We start from the raw sequence: 26,189 nt of genomic DNA, 5'->3' as shown, positions 1-26,189 counted from the left end.
AATCACAAGGAGCTTAAGCACACCTTTCCTGCACAATGGGAACCTTTATTCAAATCAATGCAAACACAAAATATACATACAAAACAACTAACCAACAGAGAGCTTTAAAGTAAAGTGCCTCAAGAGTCAAAAAGAAATGAACAGCAGTAAACAACACAGCACGTCACAAGGGTGGAGCTTGTTTGTGTCACACAGTCTAGTACAACATCAGCAGTCTATGTACATATTAAAATGCAACATTGTAGGTAATATAAAGTGAATGGTTCCTTGATTGCATATTAGCATCATAGTTCATGATACTGATAGTTTTAGAAGATTCACGTTAGAACTCAAAGTCTGCCTCCGTCATGTCAATGGCCCAAGCAAACTTGTCCCTTTGGGTCTTATTGTAGATTTTTTCTATAGGTACCTCCATGTTTTTACACCTGTAACAAACAGAAACATATGAAGTATATATTGCCTTATACTTAGAACAACACAAGTTTGTATTAAAAAATGTCACAAAAGGCAAAGTGGGTTTTAATAATATGGAAATACATTAGTTTGACTCTTTTTGACACTTTTTACTGCGAATACAGTATTTCGGTTCATTTGGCTTCTTGAAGAACTGATGACTCAGTTTTTTTCAAAAAGACATTTATTCAATTCTAACTTGCTCAGAGGATTCCTCACTATGTAAGAGTAAAGATGTTCAATTAAGACCAAAACTAAGAAAGTTCTGATGTTCACGAGTTCTTTTATAACATAGAATAATGTGAAATCACAGCACAAACCTGTTTTTAAATATGCATGCATTTAGATTTAAACAACTCAAAGTGATGTCGAGTGAATATGTTTGTATTTACTCACCAGGCCACGCTTATGCGTGGATCCAGGTAGTTTAGTTTTGAGGTACCCAGGGCAATCTGTTTGTTCTCTTCTCTGTCAGTCGCCTGCACCTCCATCTTCAGCAGCTGCTCCTCGCAGCGCTTCACTGCTGCCTTCTTCCGCTCTACCAACCTAGCAGAAAATGTTGAAAAACGCAAGTGTACAATTGTAGAATAGAGTCTCAGAGGTGACCTAAAATAAGATTTGAGGGAGCAAAAAGGATCGTTTTCATCGGTGTGCAGCCTAATTCAAGGGAAGGTGTTTGGAAGATGTCCACCATGCAGAAAAAAATGTATCAACAAAGAATGAAACGCTTAAAGTTAAACAGTTAAAACCAGCTAAGAGGGGACAGATGAGTGAAACAGCATCACTCAGGACAAGGACGTTTTACAGACTTTTAGACACTTAAATGCAGATTCTTGTAATTACCATTACCGTTTCTTGTGACAAATAGCTTAAAGTTTTCACTGTAAACTCAAGTGACATCCAATGAAACCAAGTGTCCCTCTTCAAGGCTGAATACTACATAGTGTTCTCTGATATTATGTACAACTGTGTTTGTAATTGCCCTTTGACTGTAGCACAAAGACAAAGAACAGCGGGGGAAAATAATCTTTGCAAGTTAGTACCAGAGTGAACACCACAACTTGCAAATTTAACCTACAGTTCATAATTAATGCTGAAGAAGTTAAGTCTGTTGTTGCTGTTATCTGCAGTACTCTGACACTTACGTCTGCCGCTTGGGGTCAGAGCTGCCTTTGGCCTTGGCCTCCTTCTTGGCCTGTTTCAGCTCAGTCTTGGCTAGAGACAGCTGTTCCTTTCGAGCATCAATCTGGATGGAGTAAATGAGGACATTAGTGTGCTTTTACTTATGCATTATAGGCATATTCAAGATAAACCTGATTGGGCTGTATGATTATACAATGAAATGCCTTCAATAAAATGTTACAATGACACACACACACCTTGACCTGTAGGTTAGCCATGGACTGTTCAAAGGTTTTTGGTGGCGCCCTCTGGTGGTTACATAGAATAGCAACTGCTCTGTTAGCCCTGTTGTAGGACAGCAGTTTCTCTGCCACACTGTCAGACTCTTTGGAGGGTGACAGAACAATAATTTGTATTTAAGCAGGAAATCAAACTGAGAACACATATCTGGCCTAAATTATGCACAGAAATGTTAAAGATAAAATCATTCTGCCAGCCCTCATGTTATTACTTCCCACCCACCATCTGCATCACCAATCACACACACACACACACACACACACACACACACACACACACACACACACACACACACGTGCACACGCACACACAGGTTGCTACTATTCATTTTAGTTATTCAGATCTCTATTAGCTTCATCTATTCTTCCTGGGGTCCGTACAATAAGCAATGCAACCACATGCCAGCCTGCAGATTGGCTCTCAGTGGCAATCCAGAAATGAGAAGAGAGTGTGACACTTCTATCTGTAAATGAGAAAATGTGGCAGAGGCAGCCAATGGGGCCCTGATAAGAGTAAGGCAGACGCACAGCACTGGCTACAGTGATAATGTACTCCTGCCATGACTGGAAAGGCTGACTGACATCAGGGTATCTTGAATCAAGCAAGCTAAAAATAAAAAATGTCAGAAGCATGGCAGTTTTATCATGGGACTGCATGACACAAGAAGCCAGGTAATGAGACAATGATAAGAGGCAAACTGATAGTAACTGTCCAGCAGCTGTGGAGTATGAGCCAGTGCCTTAAAAGCTTAAGTATGTTATAAAGTAATTTATGAAAGATCAAACTGTTTTACATTCTAGTGAGTGTGTGTGATTTACGGTTTGTGAGCTCTTTGAGCTGCTGCTGCAGGGTGATGGAGGCATTGTATGTCCTGAAGACCTTCGCAGTCAAACCCGGCATTAGAGAGCTCAGATGCTTGTTCAGCAGGCTTGTCTGCCATGAGAAATAGAAAGGAGAGGAGCAAAGACAAAAACATACGCACATTAGTCTGGTCCAGAGAACATTATAAACTATAAGTACCGTCATCACTAAACCATTAGACCAGCTCAATCCCTAAATGTTCTCTACCACTAGATGGCACTGTGGGGTTGTGTTACTGCAGTGCTTAAAGTGTCTGCGACACACCGTAACCAATATAAACACATAAAATCCCATCTCTGCCTTCATTATCACCATCATCCATTAGAGCATGGAGATTAAAAAGATCACAGTACTATTTCCCCTCTGACACTTCTGTAGGTATTATAACAAGTTAGAACTGTCATAGTCCGTGTTTAGATAGCCATTAGCTCCTGTCAACTGGCTGCAGTTATAACAGAACAGGAAAGAGAAGAGGTTAACAGTGTAAAGACACAAACACACTGGTGTGACAAAACAAACATGTAAGATCACTGCACATATACCGATATGATGAGCAAATATGTGGGACTGCTAGACATAGATGAAAGCACACGTGGGGGAAAAAACCCAGATCAGCTTGCTGGTGCGCTCACAGCTCTGGCAAAAAAGAAATTATTCTGATGAAGATTACAATAATGATGTGGTTGGTTTAATCAGCGCGAGGTCAGGACCCGGCTGTCTGGGGCCACAAACTTGTATGAATGTACGTGTCTCCGTGCAGGAGCCTATTAGAAACAGGAAGAGGACGGGTTTTCACGTATACAGACGTACGGATTCATGTGCTGGAGAGCACACATGTGCACACACTCACATCTGCCGCTGTGCCTGCTTTGCTAATGAGCTACCCAACTCTGCCCCTGAAATGTTAATGAAGGTGTCTGCAAGTCTGAGGGGCAAGCACGATCGCTCTCGTACCCCCAAAGTCCTAATTTGTGGTGAAGGTAACTAATGCTAGGAAGAAATATCCACTGGTGCCACTCTAAACATCTATGGCAATGTGCCTTTCATTTTTCACTCGCTCAAATTTTTGGGTTTTTTGCAACTCTTTACTGTAAATTAAAAAAAAATGGAGAGAAATAATGAAATGTGCCCAAATGAAGCAGTTGATAGGGACTATACCACATTGCTGGAAGTAACTTAATTTATTTCACTAAGATGTAGTTAAAGTTAAGATCCCACTGAGGTAACCTAAAACTGCAGACAGTGAGTGAACTGTAGCTCTAATGATGTAGACTCAGGAGAGAAGGCATCCAGACAAGTCTGACAAACACTTGAATTTTCAGCTCAGATCAGACACTTTAGACTTTTACGTGTGTGTATATGTGTGTAGGCTCAGAAAAACCACAATTACAGTGGCTGAGCATTTTGCAATCTGATATAGATGAGCACCATTTTTCCCTACCTCTCTTTCTAAAATGCCACAGAGTACAATGAAATATTTGCAACAAGGAATGTCTGCAGATATATAAAAGCCTTTGCAACATCAAGGGTTTAGACACTATTATCATTATTTCTACAAAATCAGTATAACTGACTTCTGCATTTCAGTTTGGCATTTTGTAAAGGTGGCCAGACACAGAACACTACAGGTCATATGCCAGACCTGGGGTGTTATACTTAAAAGATACATGTGGCAAAGCAATGCTTAATTTAGAGTTTGAATTTTATACTGGGGCCAAAAAAAGATTAAATTATATTTCACATTTAAAAAGTGCAAATGCATGTTAAATTAAAATACCTCTGTAGGCCCCTGTATACCTCAGTAGACTATAAAAGGCTTGTTTGAGCTGGAAGGTCCCCCTTACCCACTTCACACTGTTCTGATTGGCCAGTTTGTGGAAGTCTTCCTGTGGGTTGTACTATGTCCAGCTGTAACAGCACTGTCCTTCAGCAACAACCTTGCCGAAAACCCTGCTGCTTACTGGGGCAGGATGTGAAAACAGTGAAGTACCATAAATACATTATAACGAATGTTCTAATAGTTGTGTTTGTATGTAACTGTAAACAAGTAAACAAAGTAGATTTTTCTTTACTTGTACACAAATACTATCTGCGCCACATACTGCAGTTTAAGCTCCAGTTGCTACTTCTCAGGCCTTTGTTAACATGTTGTTCAATTTAGCAGATACCAAGCAAATCCCTTCACATTTATATCTGAGTAGGAACAGTTCTTCTTTGATGAAGCCAATGCAGATCTCTGTTATGAAGTAATGAAGTGAATTCACAAGCATCAAATGAAAAAATTGATGTTCTTCTCAAAAACAAACATTTTGAAAGAGAGGCCAATATTTCAACTAAGCAATTGTAATCTGTCAATTGTAAATATATTACATATTGTTCCTTTACAGGGTGACTTCACTGATTTTCACCTAGCTTCCTATGGTTCTAGTTAGTGGAGTACATGTATATGAATGGTATTCAATTTCAGAAATAATTATATCTATGTACTGCACAAACTAGGACCATATAAAGCAGGATGAAAATCTGTGAAGTCCATGTTCAATTGGATTATTACTTTGTTGAGCCACACACTGAGCAGTACAGTGGGTTCAGTGTTCTTATCCTACTCGCTTTGTGTTCAGCAGGTCTGTCCTATATGCATAAAACATCTTAATGATTACATCACATACATGTTAGCAGAGCTGGAGCGATAAAGGCCAAGCTAATTTAGGGCCAAACATCAGTGAGACTTTTAATTATATATCTCTCGATCACTTTACGGCTTTTCTTTATCTACCTTTCAGTCCCAGTTTTTAATTTTTCTCCTTCCTTAACACCCTTTGCTTTCCTTTTTGGAAACACCAGCTGATAATAGCAGCACAATTGACAGTTCCAACACTCACCTTCCATCTTTCTTCAGTTTTATAGCCAAATACCACAAATCTCATAATCCTGCTCATCATTTTTGCCTGGCTCTCCTTCTCTCCATCTTTCATCCCCCTCTTCCATCTCATACCTTTTTCCATCATCCACCTTCTCTTTCCTAACCTTCTTGCTCCAGGGCCAGCTTTGACTTCCCAATCACTTTGTGTACTTCAACACACACACACACACACACACACACACACACACACACACACCTCTCTCAGTGGCCTGGCCTTTCTGGGTGTCAATCAGACCTGCCCACAACAGCCATTACCATTCCACCTCCAACACACCCTGACATTTCCTGACACACCAGAGGGCAGAGAGCAGGGTTCGGGCACTCCCTCCTTTAAATCCTTCATTGCTGTCCTGTCTTCCATCTTCCTTTTCTGACCAGTCAATCATTCTATACCAATAAACAAGAGTTGTCTCCCACTTTATGTTCCTTTGTTTTCTTAAGACCTTTTTCCCCCAGTGTGGCATGTATTAATCTAATCCATGCGAACATTCCCATGTACAACCCTGTCTTCTCTTGAGTGTATTACAAGATAAAGTATTTCTCAGCAATCAGATCACTTAACCCAAGGTCAACAGGCTATGAGAGGCTGTAGCAGGTTTCCACTACAACAAACCTGTATAGAATGATTCGGAATATGTTTCCCCATCAAGGACAACCTCCTGGCCTGGGATATTGATTCAAATAGACAAATAATGTGGCTGGTCTTGTTTAAAGCCCTGAATCTTCCTGCAGCGAACTAACCATGTGTACAACTGGTACATTCTGTGTGGCCTTGCTGCCCGCAGCTAGACGACGCTAGAGTTTTATGTGTGGAAATTCATCCGCTCAGCATGTTCACTCTCAATTTTCACTTGCGCAGTTTCATTTTTATCTGCCAGAGTCCATCCCCTCTCTCCTTTGAAACTCCTTTTCTGCTTTCACTCTCCCCGTTTCCAATATTCTTCCTCCATCTCCTCACCTCCCGTTTCCTCACTTTACCCCTTTCATCTTGCCACACCAATGGTTCATCCTCATTCAATCTCATCTCTTACACCTACCAATTTAGTCCCTGCTTTTGCTTTACTGCAGCCTTCAGTCCTCAGAAAACATAACATAAATGTAATTCTATTTTGCTTTTACAGTCTTTTTCTGCCTTTTCTTCAAATATTACACACTTTTATAACAACCCTTAAAAAAAAATAATCTGGTATTCTGAAGGACAGTTAGTGAGACACTCACACTGAGGCGGTCAAAGAGGTCATCTCCCGGTTGCTTGTTCTCCATGAACAGTTTAAGATTCTTAAAAACCTGAAAAGATACACAAAGAAATTTTACCAGTATGACTTAAAAGGATTGAAATGAACATTTACTCTCACCTCAACCTGAGGCAAATTACTTCACTTACTCTACATTGAAATCTGGTAATGTAACTGACAGTGCCCATGATGATTCTGAAGTCTATTTTACTAGAGGACTAGAAATACTATCGTAGTAAGGACATTCACGTCTTAGTAAGTACTAAGGAACAGCGAATCAGATAATCTTTTCCAAAATGCCAATTCAAAAAATATATTAAAAGATAACATGGCTGACTGGGGCAGCGTGAAATTGTATGTCAGTGGATGCAACACATTAGGCAAAATGTGACAGCAATTTTACAGTGACTTAAAACAGAATGAATGGAAAACCACACACATTATAATGCATTTTAGATATACACTGTAGTGTGTGTATTCCCAAGCAAAGCCAGAGGAGTAAAATTTGCACAATTACATCTGACATTTCCAACAACACTGTGGGTTTCGCAGATGCACCATTCCCCAAATAAACTCGTAAAATATGTAACACACAATTAACAGCAATGGGTGTGTTACTTTATGAAACACACTGACATATTCACTGGCTGATTTTTGTGGCAACTGTGTTCCCTCTTGGCAAATAAACTGACAATAAAAAAAAAAAGTGAAAGTGCAAGTGCTTTTGGGATGAAAATGTAAATCAGTATCTGTTTAAAAGTCTCAGAGAAGCAAAGACACAAATGTGACTTGCCTAATTGGTTTAGTAATGTGTTCTGGGCGTGTGTTTGTTTGTGTGTTGAGAATGGAAATAATCATTTTGAAATTAATGAATTAATTAAAGTAACAGATACAATAGATTAATACAGCTGCAGGTGTCCTCACTATCCAGGATGAGTTCTAACTGGTGTTCAAATTAAGTAATAACTGGGTGCTTGTTTTTAAACAATAAACAGATACACTGACATGCTGATAAGTATTTGGGTAAGAATTCATGGGGGGGGGGGACAAAGAAAGGCACTCAAGTGTTCTCACGGATGGCTTATCTATATGAGCACCTGCCCTAATAGTTACTCCCCTTTTCTTCTGAGAAACAATACAACTGTTTTTCCATCAAACTACGTATGGGACATAAAGTGTTAGCAGTACCTATCATGCATAGTGTGGATGGTATGACAACTTTATTGTCATTTTGTAATTTTTTCATTCATTATCTATAATCTCTGCATGTAGTAAACAGCTGACTGCATTTACAGTATATATATAAGCCAAACATATAACCATAAGCATTAGAGTCAATGGTTTCAAATACTCCAGAGGTTAAAAATGGAAATTCTATCCCTCCATCCTTGTTCCATTTTATTCCAAGTGACATTTAGTAGCAATCTCACTGATTTCCCTGGGAATTGATGATGCTAAAATATGCAAGGGACTAATTAATTCTAGCTAATGTGTTGCTTTTGAATGCACTCATTTGAATAATTCTATGTTCTGCCAAGAAACAAAGCACTTTGGCTGTCAGGTGCTAACATTTCTTTTTCAATCTCTGGGATAGAAGATAGCATGGGCCAACACCAGAGGAGGGGTTGGAAATTTACATATGCATACATACACAAAAAAAATGTGACAGCTGTTTGACAGACTGCAGACAACTAAACAAGATTAAAAAAAACATTTCCAGACACATTTTGTTTTCTTCTATGATGGCACTAGATGACCTGCTCATTACAGTATGCATCATGATTTACTGTATCACATAGACTAACAACTTACAGGAGTTGCTGCAGTCATTAACTGTTGTTTTTACAGTACTGATGTAGGCAGCCTATCCTGTTAGCATTAGTGTAATCTGTGCATATACCTCACATAATAAAGCCTTACAAAAAAACCAACAGAAGAACATAAACTGGCTGAAATAAAGAATGGAAGACTCTTAATGGATATGTTAAAGTTTTGTTTGTGTCCCACATATGTCTTGTTAAGTGGATAAAAAAACAGCGCCACAGATGACGCCATATTAGTTATTTTCTACTTTAACTGAAGTGACAATACTGCAGCAGTCTTTCTATAGGCCCTCTGAAGCAATTATTCCGTCTGTCCTACTTAAGAGACCCAGGAGGTAGGAAGGATGAATATAAACATAGAAAGTAGCCAAGTACCTTAGCAACAAGACATTAAGTTGAACTGCAACTATGAAAAATCTTGAGTGCTGAAAAAAAATCTAACAGTGCGTCTACACTGAAAGTGACTCTTACAGTCACCATCTCACATGTATCTGACAGAACAGATATGCCCCTATTTTAATCAATCCACGTGTCGACACTGCCTGTTAATACCTGTTAATGTAGCACAAAACACACTTTTACACTTCAAGTCTATTTTTCTGCATTCTACCCACTTATCACCTTGATTGTGTATTTCACTTCTAAAATGCAGGTGACCTACACCCAGTACTCTGCCTGAATTACACCGGTGTAGACACATGTAGTTACTGCTGCTACTGTGATTTATGCTAAGCTTTCAATCTAGACCGTGTAAATAAGCTTCAACAAAATTACTATTATAACATTTGTTACTGTGAAAATTCCTCAATGACAGCAGTGGTGCAACATTTAAAACGACACTCAAGGAGTAGTACTTAGCCAGCAGAAAAAGTGTAATATATTCTGTAGATCCGGAGATGGATCTGAAGGTGTGGATTTTAAATCAAGTGAGTAATTAGAAGGCTAGCTGGGTTCAAGATTCATTTATCTCTCATTGTGGTCAATATTAAAGTTTTTGGACATTGAGCTATACTTGGGTCTCTTGCAAGCCTGACCGGTTCAGTGCTAAATAGAGGGCGTACCATCTTGACTATAACAAAAAAATGATAGCATGAACCTAGAGGATTAAAAGAATTAGCAGGTTCAAATTTTCCCTCAATGAAGATGTAATCCAGAAGAAGCAGACTGGAGCAGAAGGACAGTTCAGCAGGAATCCAACCTATAATTATTCCCTAAGCACAACTGTAACTTCTCTCTTTGTTTCAGCCTCTGTATAATAATAGGTATACAAGTGGCCTTCTCTGCAGGGCCTTCTGCCATAACCCAAAGAGCAAAACCTAAATTATTATAATGAAAACTACTGATTTTGTATGAGAATGATGTCTCATAAGACACTAATGTCAGGGTGACATTAGTGTCTTATGAGAATGGATAAACTGCATTGTATGAACACTGTCAAGTAGAAGCATAAAAAAATCTAGTTTCCAAAATACAGTTTCAAGTCCAAAGAAGACAAAAATTAAAAAGGGTCAATGAGTGTTTTGTTCCTTTACCTTCTTGATGACTGGGACCTTGTTGTAATAGCGAATGGAGTCTTTACCCAGGAAGTCAAACTCCACCACACACTCACTACCTTCCAGTTGCTCGTGCAGGGTAATGTGCTCGACACGCAGTGAGCAGCAGCCCACCGTGTCTGCTGTCTCTCCCTCCTCCTTCTCGTTACCAGCTCTCAGCGCCAGCTTTATGGGTCAGAAGATACAGAAGCAAATACACATCATATCCAAACATACACATCAAGCACCTTTCACCACCATCCATTCATTCAGTCAGTGTAAACAAGCTAAATCGATGACTATATATAGTCTACAGAAACACACTTATCATGTGAAGTATAGATAAAGAACTGCACAGCAAACAAAAGAAAGAATCTGAATTGAAATAATATTGACACAAGCTTTAAGCAGTAAAACACGCCAACAGAATGAAATAATTAACTTGAGATCACCAGAAGAAAATGGCTACATATAATCCATTTCGATCATTGTAAAAGATTTTCTGTCTAGCTATGCGAGAAAAAAGAAAATGCACACTGTATTGATTTTCAACATTTTTACATGGTTCTTAGCTTCACATCAGCACATTAAGAAGAATGCAACACTGACAGCAGTTTATTTTCTGGTATTTCTGTGTAAACACTACATTTGGTTTCAGAATTTCTGTATCTTTACTTTAGAGTTGTACTCAGAATCTGACCTTGTCTATGAAGTAGAGGGCCACAGCTCTTTGGCGAACTCCCATCTCTTTAGACTTGAGATCCAGGAGGTACTGGTTACGGATGCCGTCCACGCACGACTTCAGTTTCCGGGCAACCTCATATTTCTCCCAGTCCTTCTCTCCCTGCATTTATAACATAATGTAAAAGGGAAATAAAAAAACACAGGAAAAGACAAGAAAACCAAATAAAAGCAAAGGTGAGTAGGACATGGAAAGGGGAGAAAAATAACATAAAACAAAGAATTTAAAAACTGAAGAAACAAAATGTCAAAAAAATTATAATTTACTTTCAAGTTTGAGATCAAATAGCTCTCCCCCCCCCCCCCCCCCCCCATACGGAAATCATAGCATGAAGAATTCCATTAAAAAAAAATATAAAAACACACAACCACAATGACAAATTTCTATTTGCCTTCTATTTGCTGATGGTTATATATTGCAACCAAGACACAATTAAACCCATCAATGAAGATACACACACACACACACAGCCATAGAGACTAACAGTGGAATAACTTAACCTTTACACATGAAAGATGGAAAGACAGAAGAGCGAGCGAATGGAGAACAATGAAAGAGAAATGAGGGTGAGGAACAACAAGACAATGCACATAAGTCTTTGTTTTTAATAACTCACATGGGTTGCCATTTAGTCCTAAACAAAACCATTATGGAATTTTAATAGTTCAGAAAAAACAACAACAACAACAACAAAAAACATTAGGGTATTTAAATGCAAATTACCTACTCAAACTACTTTGTTTGTGATCACAATAAGGAAGCATGTTAGGTGCTTGTAATTACGCAGTACAGATCTAACATTTAGTTCTGATCTAAACCACAAACTAATGTTATTCGTTTTAAATCCACAGAATCCATCTCTGTAAACTCAGCTGTGCGTTGTTAAGAGTACTACTGAGAAGGCTAGCAATTAAAATAAAAGAAACCTTCAATATCTATTGTAAAATCAAGTGATCAAACAATGAACAACTGAGTATTTATGATCAAGGCTTACCAGGCACTGACAAAAGCAAGCTGATCAAGTGCTTTATATCATCTTCCATCTTCTATTGAAAGTTGCACTGGAACACACTGTGACAGTAGTCTGTCACAAGCTACAAAAAGCTTTTCACAACACAATGAATCTGATTAAAGTCTATTGTGATATGGACTTGTACAGTTATAGCACAGAATGCAAATGGAGAGTGTGTCTAATAAAAAAAATAAAAGTTGCAGGTAACAGGCGACTTTGTTTCTTTTCACTGGTGTTGTCAGTCCACGGTGTTATGCTTGAAAAGGCAGAGGTGAAAAATAAAGCTGAATAGCAAATCAGACAGCTCTTCCTTTGCAGCTTCTTCCAATTCCAATAACATGCAGTTTAAGGAAGGTTTTCATCATACAAAAAAAACACTGTGACGTTGTAGTCTACACGCAAGCAGACTAAGTGTAATAAGTTTACATAAGTCCAGGAAGATGTTTGTGCCCAACATGATGAAATTCCTACCAGGCGCTTCTGAGATAGTATTGATAAAATTGGACATACATGAGGTCACAGTGAACTTGACGTTTGGTCACTAAAAATCTAATCAGTTAATCGAGTCCAAGATGACAGTTGTACCTAATGTGAAGGAATCTATTCAAAGCGTTCTTCACATATAACGTTCACAAAAGTGGGTGGTAAAAAGTGGATGAATGTGAAGTCAGTGTGACCTTGATCTTTGACCTTTAGTCACCAGAATCTAATAAGTTTATCACCCAAAGTTCGAGTCAAAGTTGAGATTTGTGTCAAATTTGAAGGAATTAAAAACTCGCAAATGTGGGAATCTCGACTGCATAATTTCTGGTAGTGGGGGGCTGCGTTCGCGCTGCGGTGCTGATTGCTGAATGTATTTTTTATACATTTCAGGCAGTCAGTGGTCTCCACTCATGTCAGTTACTTGAGCTTAATAGTCCACTGTGTTTACTAACAACATTTGTCATTTTGTCAAGGTTACATTTTTGTTCACTGGCAAGCAGCTGAGATCTGTTGCTGCTTCTGCAACACTTCTCTGGGAGTTTCTTCTGGTATTATAGGAAATGTTTTGATTTTGAAGATGTATTTCCCTGTTCAAATAACATGAATGAAATGGGGGTTGTGTAAAATCAGACCGTCAAACAGAATCTACCTGTCTGAGAATTAAAACATTAAATCCTTCTTTTATGTGATACCTGGTTGAATTAAAGATATTTGACATATGTGCCTGTGCCTAATTAAGAACATTTTTTTGCATTTTGCAATAGACAAACAGGCTACCTTGAGTTTTGAGTTGGCATTGAGCATGATGTATTTAATGGAGCCCTGGATGTTCTCAGTCCAGCTGGCCAGCCATGTCACAGTGTTGTCATGTCGAACCTCTTTCCAGTGATAACCAGCAGGTGGAACAGGGATTTTGGACTCTCTGTCAGAGAAAGCAAAGAAATAAAAAAACTCTATCTGGGTGAGTTAATACAAACTTTTCTTTCCCAGTACTCCAGACTTATATAATCTACTATAATCTCTGAGTTATACACTCCTTTGAACTACTATATTTCATAGACTAACTGTAAAAAACACATTAATTCTACATAATCCATAATTTTCTCTATCTGTAGCAGAGCACTACAAATGCATTGTTGCTATGTATGAAACATGGAAATGAACATTTTTGAAGCACTGATGTCTTCATTCATTATCATCAAACATATGGCAATGAATAATAGTGTTTTTGTTAACTCTGTTTTATCCTTTACTTATGCAGAATATGCAATGTCACTCTCTCACTTGCTGCAGTTAATAATGACATCCTCTGGCTGGATCCTTTTCTTCAGCATGCCCTGTTTAGGATGCTCCCCTCTACCCCTGAACAGTCCAGGAGGCTCAATCTTAAAGTTGCCAATGCGCTCTTTGTGATGGTCCAGCAGACAGTAACCATACTCATCCACTATCTTCTGGTTGGCCTCTTTCAAAGCCTAACAGAAATAAAAAAAAAACAAACAATAACTGTTATCCATAAACTGAATTATACATTAACCTTCTTTAGACAATGAAAGTAAGGTGTGAAAACAACAGCATATTCACAGACAGAAGGAAACTGCACCCCACCTGTTTTTCCTCCTTGCTCATGTTTCTCCTAGCCTCCACTTTTGCTGTGTGCATAGCATGCATCTCTCCAAAGTCACATTTGTCAAGGTCTTTAATGAGCAATCTCTCTTCTTGGGTCATTTCCTAAAAAAGCACAATGTGTTAATCTGTGGTGTCATCTTGAACATATATATTTTTATCAAATTTAAATTAGAATATAAAACATGGTATATAGTTCAGTGATAACGCATTCAGATCAGACCCAGCAGAAAATTAATGTGTATCAGATCTGATAATTAATTCATCTTTTTCAGTCATTAATTAAGCAAGGATGAAGAGTGCCTCTGGGAAACTGTAACAGGCATTTTTCACTCACTGACATTATCTAAACTGTTTTGTCAAATATATTTCACTAAACAATAACAGATTATTCTATAATGAAAAATTGCAAAAAATGATTGTCAGCTCAGCCTTAATATATAGTAATAGCATGAGCAATTAACTTGCTATCTTTAAATGAACTACATCAGAGATGGGAATCATATCCATACATAATATAACATACAATAGTTAAAATGTATTACACTGACAAGCTTCTAGATGGCTGTTTAACTCAACAGTGCTAACAGAAAGTATGTTTATTAATAACACTAATGTGATGGGTCGAAAAGCTGCACACAATACTACTTTATTAACTTTAGTGACACCTATTAACACCATTGCAGAATCTTTTCTTTTCAAATAATGCCTTAAAATGCTGTGATAAAAACCAAATAAGACGTGCACAATCGAAACAGATCAGTGACCTTTCATTTAATTACACTTTATGGAGGCAGAGAGAAAAGAAAAAGAATCAAGTGGTGTCATTAGAAAAGGCCAGAGTATAGACCATTTCCTCTTAAGAAGGCCACTGCTGAGCAAGCTACACAAGCAGTCTGGACACAGCGGTACTCTGAGGCAGGAGCAGCAGAGAAGTTGATTTCCAACTATAACTGTGAACTTTCTAAATCATTGCACAAGAGGTCACCTCTTGCAGTTTGTGGTGCCAAAATGTCATGACAACATGAGGGGCTTTTAATATGGGCTCCTGCTGTTGTGGACAAGGAAGCAATAGCTGCATTCTAGGGACTTTCTGCCTGTGTGCACCAAAAATACGGATGACTAGTTGTAAGGTCACATTGACCTTGACTGGCAGAACACAACGACCAACAAAAAGTGATTTTCATGACCTGGATATGCCATATGAAAACCCAGATCTTAATATAAGACAGACATCTTACCTGAACACCTCCATTAACTTAAGATAGAAGGAAATAACTAATCTATCAGGTTTTTCAAAGCAGGACCGATAGTGTCCAGTGTTGTGACTCAGAGTCATAGATGAGATCTAAAAACAGACCTCTAGATCAGCACATGCCCCTCTCTCCAGACACACTGCCAGTGTGGACACACAGTGAGTCTGTGTGTCTAAGCATGACTGACACCCAACAGTGGGCGGGCACTGAGGGCAGTGGAGCGAGAAGAGTTTTTTCTGGCTATAATAAAACTGTTTAATTGGATTTGTTCATATGCAGGGGAGCTACTTGTATGGATTAGCATATCAATGCCTTCGCACAAATCATATTTTCAAGTGCATTGAGCACTAAGCAGCGCAAAATTAATTCTGCATGATATGCCTTGAGGCTTGGCACCGTGTTTTCACTATCCAGAGGACACCCTGACAAACACCAGCGTGCATGTACCAGTTAAAGTCTCAACCACAACCTATGCTTTATATACAACTATTCTACAATTTACAATACATGCATACTTGAACACAAAGCTGAAATGTGCACAGCTAATACTGAACATTACATTTCTGGAGCTGACATTTGGAGACACTGACTCTGCTGACAAGTTTGACTTTTTATGCCAATGTAAACGTTTTTTTCCCAACAGAAACTGTCACAGTTTTAAGTACCAACAACATACCCATATGTATTAAAATGAAAGCTTCCAGTTGTCAGCAACATTAAGGGATATTTTGCTAGACAAAACTTTATTTTTATTTTATTTGGAGTAATTTAGTGTAAACTTTGTTGCATTAGTTGTTTAGTTGAATGAAATTAAATACTCTATTGATCCCCTTGGGAACGTTGTCAGATTTGAGAGGCAGTAAGGACCATATTTTTCCCTTCCAAAACAGAAAATATATACAATGCTATTTGGCTTTACCTTCCTCCAATCTTTAAAGAAGTTCTCCCGAAACACCTTTTTGGTGGTGTACTCATGGTCCAACATCTGGGCAAAGAACAATGCCACTTCCTCAGCAGCCAGACTCAGCTTCACCTTCTTACCTACACATACAGGGAGTGCAGAATTATTAGGCAAATTAGTATTTTGACCACATCATCGTCTTTATGCATGTTGTCTTACTCCAAGCTGTATAGGCTCAAAAACCTACTACCAATTAAGCATATTAGGTGATGTGCATCTCTGTAATGAGAAGGGGTTGGTCTAATGACATCAACACCCTATATCAGGTGTGCATAATTATTAGGCAACTTCCTTTCCTTTGGCAAAATGGGTCAAAAGAAGGACTTGACAGGCTCCGAAAAGTCAAAAATAGTGAGATATCTTGCAGAGGGATGCAGCACTCTTAAAATTGCCAAGCTTCTGAAGCATGATCATCGAACAATCAAGCGTTTCATTCAAAATATTCAACAGGGTCGCAAGAAGCATGTGGAAAAACCAAGGCGCAAACTAACTGCCCATGAACTGAGAAAAGTCAAGCGTGCAGCTGCCAAGATGCCACTTGCCACCAGTTTTGCCATATTTCAGAGCTGCAACATCACTGGAGTGCCCAAAAGCACAAGGTGTGCAATACTCAGAGACATGGCCAAGGTGAGAAAGGCTGAAAAACGACCACCACTAAACAAGACACACAAGCTGAAACGTCAAGACTGGGCCAAGTAATATCTCAAGACTGATTTTTCTAAGGTTTTATGGACTGATGAAATGAGAGTGAGTCTTCATGGGCCAGATGGATGGGCCCGTGGCTGGATCGGTAAAGGGCAGAGAGCTCCAGTCCAACTCAGACGCCAGCAAGGTGGAGGTGGAGTACTGGTTTGGGCTGGTATCATCAAAGATGAGCTTGTGGGGCCTTTTCGGGTTGAGGATGGAGTCAAGCTCAACTCCCAGTCCTACTGCCAGTTTCTGGAAGACACCTTCTTCAAGCAGTGGTACAGGAAGAAGTCTGCATCCTTCAAGAAAAACATGATTTTCATGCAGGACAATGCTCCATCACACGTGTCCAAGAAAGGGTCTAAAAGAAGAAGAACTAATGACATAGCCTCCTTGTTCACCTGATCTGAACCCCATAGAGAACCTGTGGTCCATCATCAAATGTGAGATTTACAAGGAGGGAAAACGGTACACCTCTCTGAACAGTGTCTGGGAGGCTGTGGTTGCTGCTGCACGCAATGTTGATGGTGAACAGATCAAAACACTGACAGAATCCATGGATGGCAGGCTTTTGAGTGTCCTTGCAAAGAAAGGTGGCTATATTGGTCACTGATTTGTTTTTGAATGTCAGAAATATATATTTGTGAATGTTGAGATGTTATATTGGTTTCACTGGTGAAAATAAATAATTGAAATGGGTATATATTTGTTTTTTGTTAAGTTGCCTAATAATTATGCACAATAATAGTCACCTGCACACACAGATATCCTCCTAAAATAGCTCAAACTAAAAACTACTTCCAAAAATATTCAGCTTTGATATTAATTAGTTTTTTGGGTTCATCATTGAGAACATGGTTGTTGTTCAATAATAAAATTAATCCTCAAAAATACAACTTGCCTAATAATTCTGCACTCCCTGTACAGAAAAAACACTAAAGATGATTATTTTTTCAGCAGTGCTTTTGCTTAAATATCATACATGTTTTATGGCCTTGCTGTCCTCACGTTACATGCAAAAAATAAAAATAAAATTACAAATTAAGCTTGTCTATGGGATCTTTAGGCTCTGAACAGAATCTAACGTGCAGTAGCGCAGTAGCAGCCACCTCAGCTGCTTCAGTGTCCTGTTAGACTAATTCATGACTTTACAGTGGTAGGTTCAGAGACAAGTAGACAACAATCTACATTCATCCCCATGACTAAGAGTAAGCTACAAACAAGCACATGCACGCTCAGGAATTACCAGATCAAGCCGATTCCCCATAGGACACTGTTGTGGCTAGACTATTAACAAAGCAAAAACAATTACACTCATCAATCAGTGCTTGACCCACTACACCTTTGTTGTCTTAAAGATCCAATTGTGCATGTGCGTGTCTTGAGTATATGAGCAACTGAGTTGGGTTGTCTGTTCATTGGTATTCATATTCACTTCAATTACCTCTTTTTCTTTAATACACAACTTGTCCACTGTTTTTCTGCTCCTAAGTTGAGATAAGGAACAGACTACAGAGGTCTTTAAACTTAACAATGTTTAGACCAAAATAATCTAAACTTAATGACATCACATTTTTTCTTTTACATAGATTTGTTTTCTGCTTTTGGGCTGTAAGTAAAGCTACTAAGAATTATAGAGAACTGCCTTTAAGCAATGTGTACAGTGTCACCCTGTAGTGCATGAAAATTCAGAATTTTGTCTAAAAGGGTTCAACTGTATCTTGAGGCACCAAAATGACTTTAGACTACTGTGAGAAAGTGCGTGAAGTGTGTCAAAAATCGCTTGTACAATACCCTTTCAACCATGTTTCAATCACCCTCTCTCACACAAGCCAACCTCCATGCTCAACTGACCATCGTAGTAGAAGTGAACATTGTCAGGTAGAGGCTGGTACTCAGGAGGGAAGTAGGGTCCTTTGTGTTCCAGAAACTTCCATTTCACCCCATCTTCATACTTTTCTTCCTCCCACCTGACAAAAAAGCAACATGATGAAAAAATTAGGATGTCTTTGACAAACTTAAAATTGCTTATCTCTGGTTTCCCTGTGTGTGTGATGGTTCAACGTGTACGTGTATATGTGTGTATATATGTGCGTGAGAGTGTGAGGTGGGACCAAGTCAACGCAAGATGAAGAGCAGCATTTCCCAACCATCGCCAGCGATTCTGCTCCTCCTCTTCCTTCTTTTTGATCTTCAACAGTCTTGCCTCCTCTATCTCCTCTTTTGTCCTCTTAGGTTTTTTTGAGACCGGATGCTCTTCTTCCTCTTTCTTTACTGTCTGTGCCGAGAAAAACACTTCAGATGTGAATTCAAACACTCCCACTGTGAACCAGCAAACCGTCCTATGGCAGGAAAATTATTGATGGAGACAGATTACCTCTGGAAGACAGAAGTTTACCTTTTCTGTCCTCTTCTTTGACTTCTTTTTTTGAGCTTCTCCGTCACTTTCGTCTTCTTTCCCATGTTGCTTATTTCTAATCTTTGAGCTGCTAGGAAGTATTGAGAGAGAATATTAATCGCATACACATGAAACTAATTATGGGTGCAAGTAAAAACATTTTTTAATGTTTATGATGCCAAAACAATGTTATTAATCATATTCTAATATCAATAAACGTTTAATACAAGCAATGCTTTCATTTCAGGCCACTTACGTAGGTGTAGCAGTGGAATATGAAGGGCCTTCTATGGATTCATCTTTAATTCTTTTCCTTTTCAAGCCTTTCTTTTTCACTGTAAAGTCATCATCCTGTGGCTCCTGTTTCACAGACTTGCTAAACGACAAAAAGAGCAGTCTGTAATATAAAGCTGAATGACCTTGTCATCTTAATACTGGATGTCAATGTTTTGTCCCCAATCATTAGTCTGTCTGAACCAGCCTTGAACTTGGCCTTGGTAACTTTTGTATTTACGCTGGATAATGCATTAGTTTAGTTAGCAGTCACATCTTTTTAACTCCAGAGTACAAATGGAAGCAGTATTTTAATTTCAAATGTGAAAAAAAAGCAATAAAAAAAATAAAACAGTCCTTATTTCACCCAATGGGAATCTTGTTTTCTAAATCACTGTATATAAACACACACATTTGTTTGTTGTTTTTTCCTAATATTGTGTTGAGCTGTCGGTTTTGAATTAGCCTCTACTTAAGACAGTAACAAGGCAGAATAAAAGCTTAATGGTTCTTTCTCACTGCTGCCAAAAGAGTTAGGACAAAATTACACTGCCAGGCATAATAGGGAGTCAAAAAAAACCTTAAGCACACAATGATGACTCACTGACCACAAGAAATCACAAATAATTACAGTAATTAAGCAACATTATTGTAACAGTAATAATAATGACATAATTACAGCAATTAGAAATAAAAAATAACTACACAAGTGGAAGCTTGGATTTCCCTGCAGACTGAGAAATCAGTGGACAGGGAACTGGCCCAAATTAATCAACAAATTAAGAGTCTCTGCTGCTAATCTAACAGACAGTGTTCTCCTTTCCTCACAACATAACATTCAGTTAAAGAGGAAATGGGGAACATGTGAAGCGCTGTGGTACGTAATTGTCAAATTACAAGCCACTGTATTAGCAACTACCTGGTACACACTGTACGAGCCTAATGCACTCTCTCTCTGCACTTCTACAGTACGACTGATGGCTTCTGATTGAGGGTAATGAGCCTTTTCTCAGGCTTTATGGTCTCCAACTCCATCTGGTCTTTACTGCAAATGCTGTGCATGTTTCGTGTAGATGATATGAGACCTTTTATATCTCAAGAAAATACATCTTCAATCTTTGATAGATAAAAACAGAGGGGGAAAAGTCTTGCTAAATAAATCCCCTTCTATTTCTTACAATAAAAATAATTAAATAAAAAAGAAAAGACATTCAGTATGATTCTGAAGTGCATTTGTTTGCCCTTTTATAGGCTTATTTTACATTACACTGTTTTTGACTATTATGACAAGTCGAAATGTCTGCTGAGGTAAAGGCCCTGGCTGAGTTTCACTACTTTCCATATAATACACAGACAATAGTTGAGTTATTATAGCACTCTGAAATTATTCTAGGCACAGCTCTATTTTCACAATATTGACAAAATCTACTGCCCTGCACCTTTTTTAATCTCTCCAGTGTTCATTTATACATAAGGTAAGTTAGTAGAAAACTAAACAAGGTATCTGTTGAGGTCACCACTTCATGTCATTGCTGACCTTTCTGCACCAGTGTCTTTAATCAAACATCACACTGTCATTTTAATTATTTTTTGACCTTTGCATTTATCAAGTGAGTCGAGATTAATTATTCTGTAAACAAAAACTCCTAACCTTTTGCCATGTATACTTTTTTTATTCCACCAACTGCTCATGAAAAAATGTGCCAGGTCACAAGAGCATGACACCATAATTAGGGACCCAACTACATTACATCCATAGTTTACTCCAACTTACACATTTTTCATGAATCATGCTGAAAATAAAGATTTTCTGTTTTAATATGCCTTCCTATCATAAAAATGTGTGTATCTGAGTGTGTTTTTCTTTACAGTATATAAGACATGGTGACCAAATTTATAACAGGAGCCATTCGCATATATGCCAGTATACAGTGTGATCTTGTCACATCCATGTTGTCACGACCTCCAACAAATACAGCCTGGGACCAAATCCTAACACTGTCAGAAGTGCAGGATATCTTGCAATGCGATGCCTGCTACAACCTACATCTACTGAACAACCAATCAGACTATTGCATGAAAAAACACACTGATCAATGCATCAAAAGACAATTTGTTTACAACTGTTTGTGGCGCAGATGGATCAATCACGCTTTATTCTTTGTACTAACGTGTGTCATAGCCCATGATTCAGTCGATGTTATCCCTGTACAGTCAACATACATGAAACTTGATGTTGTACCCTAGTTTATTAGATCCATGTCACAAAGTGTGGCTTGTAGTAAACTTAAGACTGCTGAAATCACAGTCTGTAGGTGCCTTAAGACTTTTCAGAATCAGCTCTCTTCAGGGAAAGGAGAATTTTTAATGTGACAATTAAATACAGAATACTGTCTGCCTGCAGGTGTAACTGTATGTTACAATCACATCCATGCCTAAGTAAATTACACACATCCATGTTCTTTAACTTGGCAGTGGGAAAACTACGTCTGAGCCAAAGACAAAGCTCTACTTATATTCTGCAGAAATTACAAATATAGGAGGGACCTTCATCTAAGTTTTTTTTAAGTTTACTTTGCAACCCTAACTGTGGCCAAGCTTTTCGGTTGCCATGGGAGGTAAAAAATGTATGTAGAAATGGTCATGGTTTTTGTATACAGCATCACTGAGCAAAATCCATAAAAAGCTATACAAAAAAGGGTGGATCACTGCATCCATTGACATTTACAGTTGGTGGTTCTAAAAGCCTTATTTTTCTTTCCTAACTCTACTACAAGGACTTAACTTTCCTCCCTACATGAAACCCACTCAGCTAGCACAGTTACCACCTGACTGTTTTTTTCCTGGGGGAAAAAAAACCCTAAAGGGAAACATTAAAAGCCAGAATTTAGCAAAATTGGTTTTCCAACTGGCATCTCCTTTGAAATGTCACTTGTCATATTGGGTTAGGTTAAGTCCACCTCTGGGAAACAATCCATTAACAACTCTATAGAAACACTGCTGTGAGACAGATTTGACGCACCAGGCCTTTGGCCAAAGTCTGCCATCCCAACAACATCCTGCTGAGCATCCAACTATTCAAACCATGCATTTATTACTTTCCGGACAAGCCACACATATTTGTCTTCAGTGCAGAGTAAAATTAATTTCCTGTGAGACAGCTTAACACTTTGTATCAAATAGAAACAGCTTCTGTCCAGGGCCTTGGAACATCAAAACACAAATATTCATTTCCATCCCCTCACTCCATAGCAGCATGTCAGTCTATTATCTTGGCCTTTAATAAGATATAGTCTAGTGCCATTATAACTTTGCTCCTACCTTGGGCTGTTGCCTGGCTCCGGGGTCTTAGGTGTCTTGACCTGAGGGGAGGACATGCATTAGACCACACTCATAACTGTACTAAAGCTGAACACAGCTGGTACATGACACTGAGCACTGTATCAGATTAACTCACTTGCATATAAATAAATACATGCAAGAAATCTAACATACAACCACAACAGGTCATATCTTCCAGAACTCCTATGGAGTACATGAATAAGTGTGTTACATCTGACTCTGAAAAATGTACCATTTTGAATAATGAAACATGTAAAATATCATGCAAAGTCTTTAATCTGAGACTCTTGATGGATGAGAACACAATCGGCATAATCAATTACTCCATTAGCACAAAATTAATCAATTATGATAATCAGCTTATCCATCAAAAATGCTAATTATTCACCGTATCAGGCATTCCTAATGTGAAGATTTCCTGGCAATATCACTGTAAACTAAATTTCACTTGTTTTGGGGCTGCTGGTAATAAAAAAAATCAAGTAATTTGACGATGACCATGAGCTATGGGAAATTGTGATTTTCACTATGTTCCTAGGTTTTATAAAACAAAAATATTCTACAAGGCAGATTAATTCAAAACAAAAAACATAACACTGTAATATTTAATGATGTCATATTATGAGATGCAGTAGATTGTGGGAATTAAATAGCATTAAGATAACCCACAAGGCCACACATCATGTAGCTATGGTAGACTGGTGGAGACAGCTGGTAACAGAGGCTGGAACTGTCACGCTGTTAACTGATATTCTTGTGTCAGAGAGGGACAGAGTCACAGATGGATTCACATGACCATCACAATAACTCACCTAGTCTACTGAGATGTTTTAATGTTGTCAGTGTTGGCTAAAAGTGAACATCAAGTCAAATGTTTTGCCTACTCTAATGTTTAGTGCAAAGGAGAGTGAAGAGTGGTTTACCTTCTTGTGATTCTTTCCATTATCAGTTTTCTCTGTAGATTTAGTTGGCTTGGCACTGTTCATCAGGACATCAAGATGAAAAAGATGACAATGAGGGGAAGAGAAAAGCCTAGTTAGCAATGCAGCATTTGGAACAGGAGCAATTAGGGAAATACAGTATAGTACAACTGCAAAGAAAAAGTTAGCTTTCCTTGATACTGTGACATGACTGAAAGGGCCCCTGAGAGACATATGGAGCTGCACTTTTCAAAAGTAAGCTTAAAGCGAGAGCATATTAGGGTGATGTAAGTTTGATGTCTCTGCCTGGTTAGTATCATTCTAGTCAGACAATGCTATAAAATGCCACCAGTCAGACAAACTGTGTCCCAGAGGATCCCCCAACAGTTCTCAACATGTTTCTTTTCCTTTTGACCTTTACATCCTCCAGGGCTAAATGTATCATGAAATTGAGCTGCAATTATTCTGCAGCTATGTTCATTTTTATTAAATCAAAATTTTCCAAACATCAGATTAAGGTCGTACAATAGTTAAAGCAGGAGGCACTTTCATGCTCAGGAAAATTTGTTCTGTGAGTCTTGTACCTGAGAAGGATAAGTTGATCCTTAATCAGTAATTCAGTCAGTGTGCCATGAAATAACACGAGGCTAGCTGTCACAGAAAGCTGCTTGCTCTACTGCCAGTAGCGCTTACAGTTGTCTATTCATCTCCCTGCTCTCATCAATTACACAAGCCAATGACAGATCACTCCACATCCATTTGTCTGCTCACATATGCATAGTAATAAACGCATCAGATATCAAGTTAATTAATTTATTCATATGAAGATGGAGTACCCACTGTACTCAGTGAAATGAATGCATGTACTCAATGGCACCCGCCCGCTTGACAGCTCAGCCAACGTAGCATTCTCCTAGTAACACTTTCTTGTGCCTGCCCTTTAGTAGCACACACAAGCTGCCATATGGCTCTCACTTCCATCTGATGTATCACCGTTGCAAATAGTAGCTTTTTTCTTTTCTTACGAATTAATTTCAATAACATGAAAGGCAGTGCTACTTGCTGGCTCCATGCAAAAAGCCAGTTTTGGTGCTTAACAGATGTTGAATGTGCTGCAGTCAGGTCACATGCATATATTATTAGGGGACTGCTCTCTCATCTGCAAATGACAGGGGGTGGGCCATTCAGGTAACTTTCGATAATGCCATTTTAAAGCGATTAAATTAGAGTAAGCGGTAACAAGAGTACGCAAAACGTGTTTCTTTCCACCTTTCGTTTCATTTAACACACGGACACATACACAGCACTCACCTGTTCCTGAGCGAGTCCCCCCCAGCACCGGCGCTTTCATGATCACTCAGCTTTTTCAGTTTCGTTGTTTTGTGCTTGGCCTTCCCGTCTCCTTTAACGTTAGCGTCTTTCTCTCTTCCCATCGCTCACATGTACCTTAGCAAGACATAGTGAACAGTAACCAGTCAGCAGCAAATTGATTTGAACTTACAATATTAAAATGCTAACAGCCCTGAAAAGCTTTGGCCTTCTAAGTTAGCCACTGAGCTCGCTAGCTTCAGCCAACGCCACCAGAATAAATAACTTCAACGTTTATGCTAGCTAACGCTAATTTGCAAATATCTCTTATTCCCTGATAACTTGTAAAAAATTAATTAAACCATTAGTCAGTAAAAAAAAAATGAAGTATAAAACGACTTGCGCACCTGTTATAATGTCGTTTATTTGACTTTTCAGGCGGTAAACTCCTCGGATGGAGTTTGACCTTCTGCTAGCGTCGACTCCAGATGAGCTCTGATTGGCTGAGGACGTTCGGACAGTTGCCAGGTTGGGTGGTGCTGCGCCATATTGTGTGACCCTCCAGACTCTGTGACCTCTGACCTGTGGTAACAGGAAGATGCTTTGTGTGGACAACACTTATCTGTGACATTATTGATCTGGAAAAAGGATACATAATTATTGATTCATCCCAAATCCACCAGATAAAAACTACAGTAATTTAAACTACAGTATCCATCGAAAAATCTGTAGGACTTTATACTGTGTTTGTATAAAAATGCAAAGGATAGATATGTGAGTTAGCATATAGTTAGCTACAGAAGGCACATAAAATAAATATATGAAACAACACTGGATGAATGCATTTAATTTCACTTTATTTGAAGGATTTCAATAGAGGAGTAAGCTTTAACGGAATGGAAAACAGCCCATTGTGTACAGTATAGAAAGAAACA

At 38.6% G+C, this 26,189-nt stretch overlaps 1 protein-coding gene across 2 annotated transcripts; it reads right to left on the bottom strand.

The window, feature by feature from the left end:
• Nucleotides 1–25: 25 nt before the first annotated feature.
• zgc:173742 (DNA topoisomerase I, mitochondrial) lies at nt 26–25,826 on the bottom strand. Of its 2 annotated transcripts, none has more exons than XM_026364752.1 (20): nt 25,662–25,826; nt 25,258–25,392; nt 23,950–24,004; nt 23,006–23,046; nt 19,668–19,787; nt 19,412–19,502; nt 19,164–19,291; nt 18,868–18,983; nt 16,285–16,406; nt 14,092–14,214; nt 13,771–13,958; nt 13,264–13,408; nt 10,950–11,093; nt 10,250–10,435; nt 6,878–6,946; nt 2,694–2,808; nt 1,833–1,960; nt 1,599–1,699; nt 850–999; nt 26–425 (listed from the first exon to the last, which is right to left on the bottom strand). In XM_026364752.1, the coding sequence occupies exons 2-20, from the start codon at nt 25,377–25,379 to the stop codon at nt 323–325; spliced, it is 2,247 nt and encodes a 748-aa protein (XP_026220537.1). In that variant the 5' UTR covers nt 25,380–25,392; nt 25,662–25,826; the 3' UTR covers nt 26–322. The 2 variants fall into 2 exon arrangements, with proteins under 2 accessions (XP_026220537.1, XP_026220538.1); XM_026364753.1 differs by having other exon boundaries at nt 19,412–19,499.
• Between the last annotated feature and the right edge of the window lie 363 nt (nt 25,827–26,189).

This window comes from Anabas testudineus, chromosome 6 (assembly GCF_900324465.2).
Source record: "Anabas testudineus chromosome 6, fAnaTes1.2, whole genome shotgun sequence".
Lineage (NCBI taxonomy): Eukaryota > Metazoa > Chordata > Actinopteri > Anabantiformes > Anabantidae > Anabas > Anabas testudineus.
Note: the sequence above shows the minus strand (reverse complement) of the source record. Positions and strands in the feature narration are given on the sequence as shown.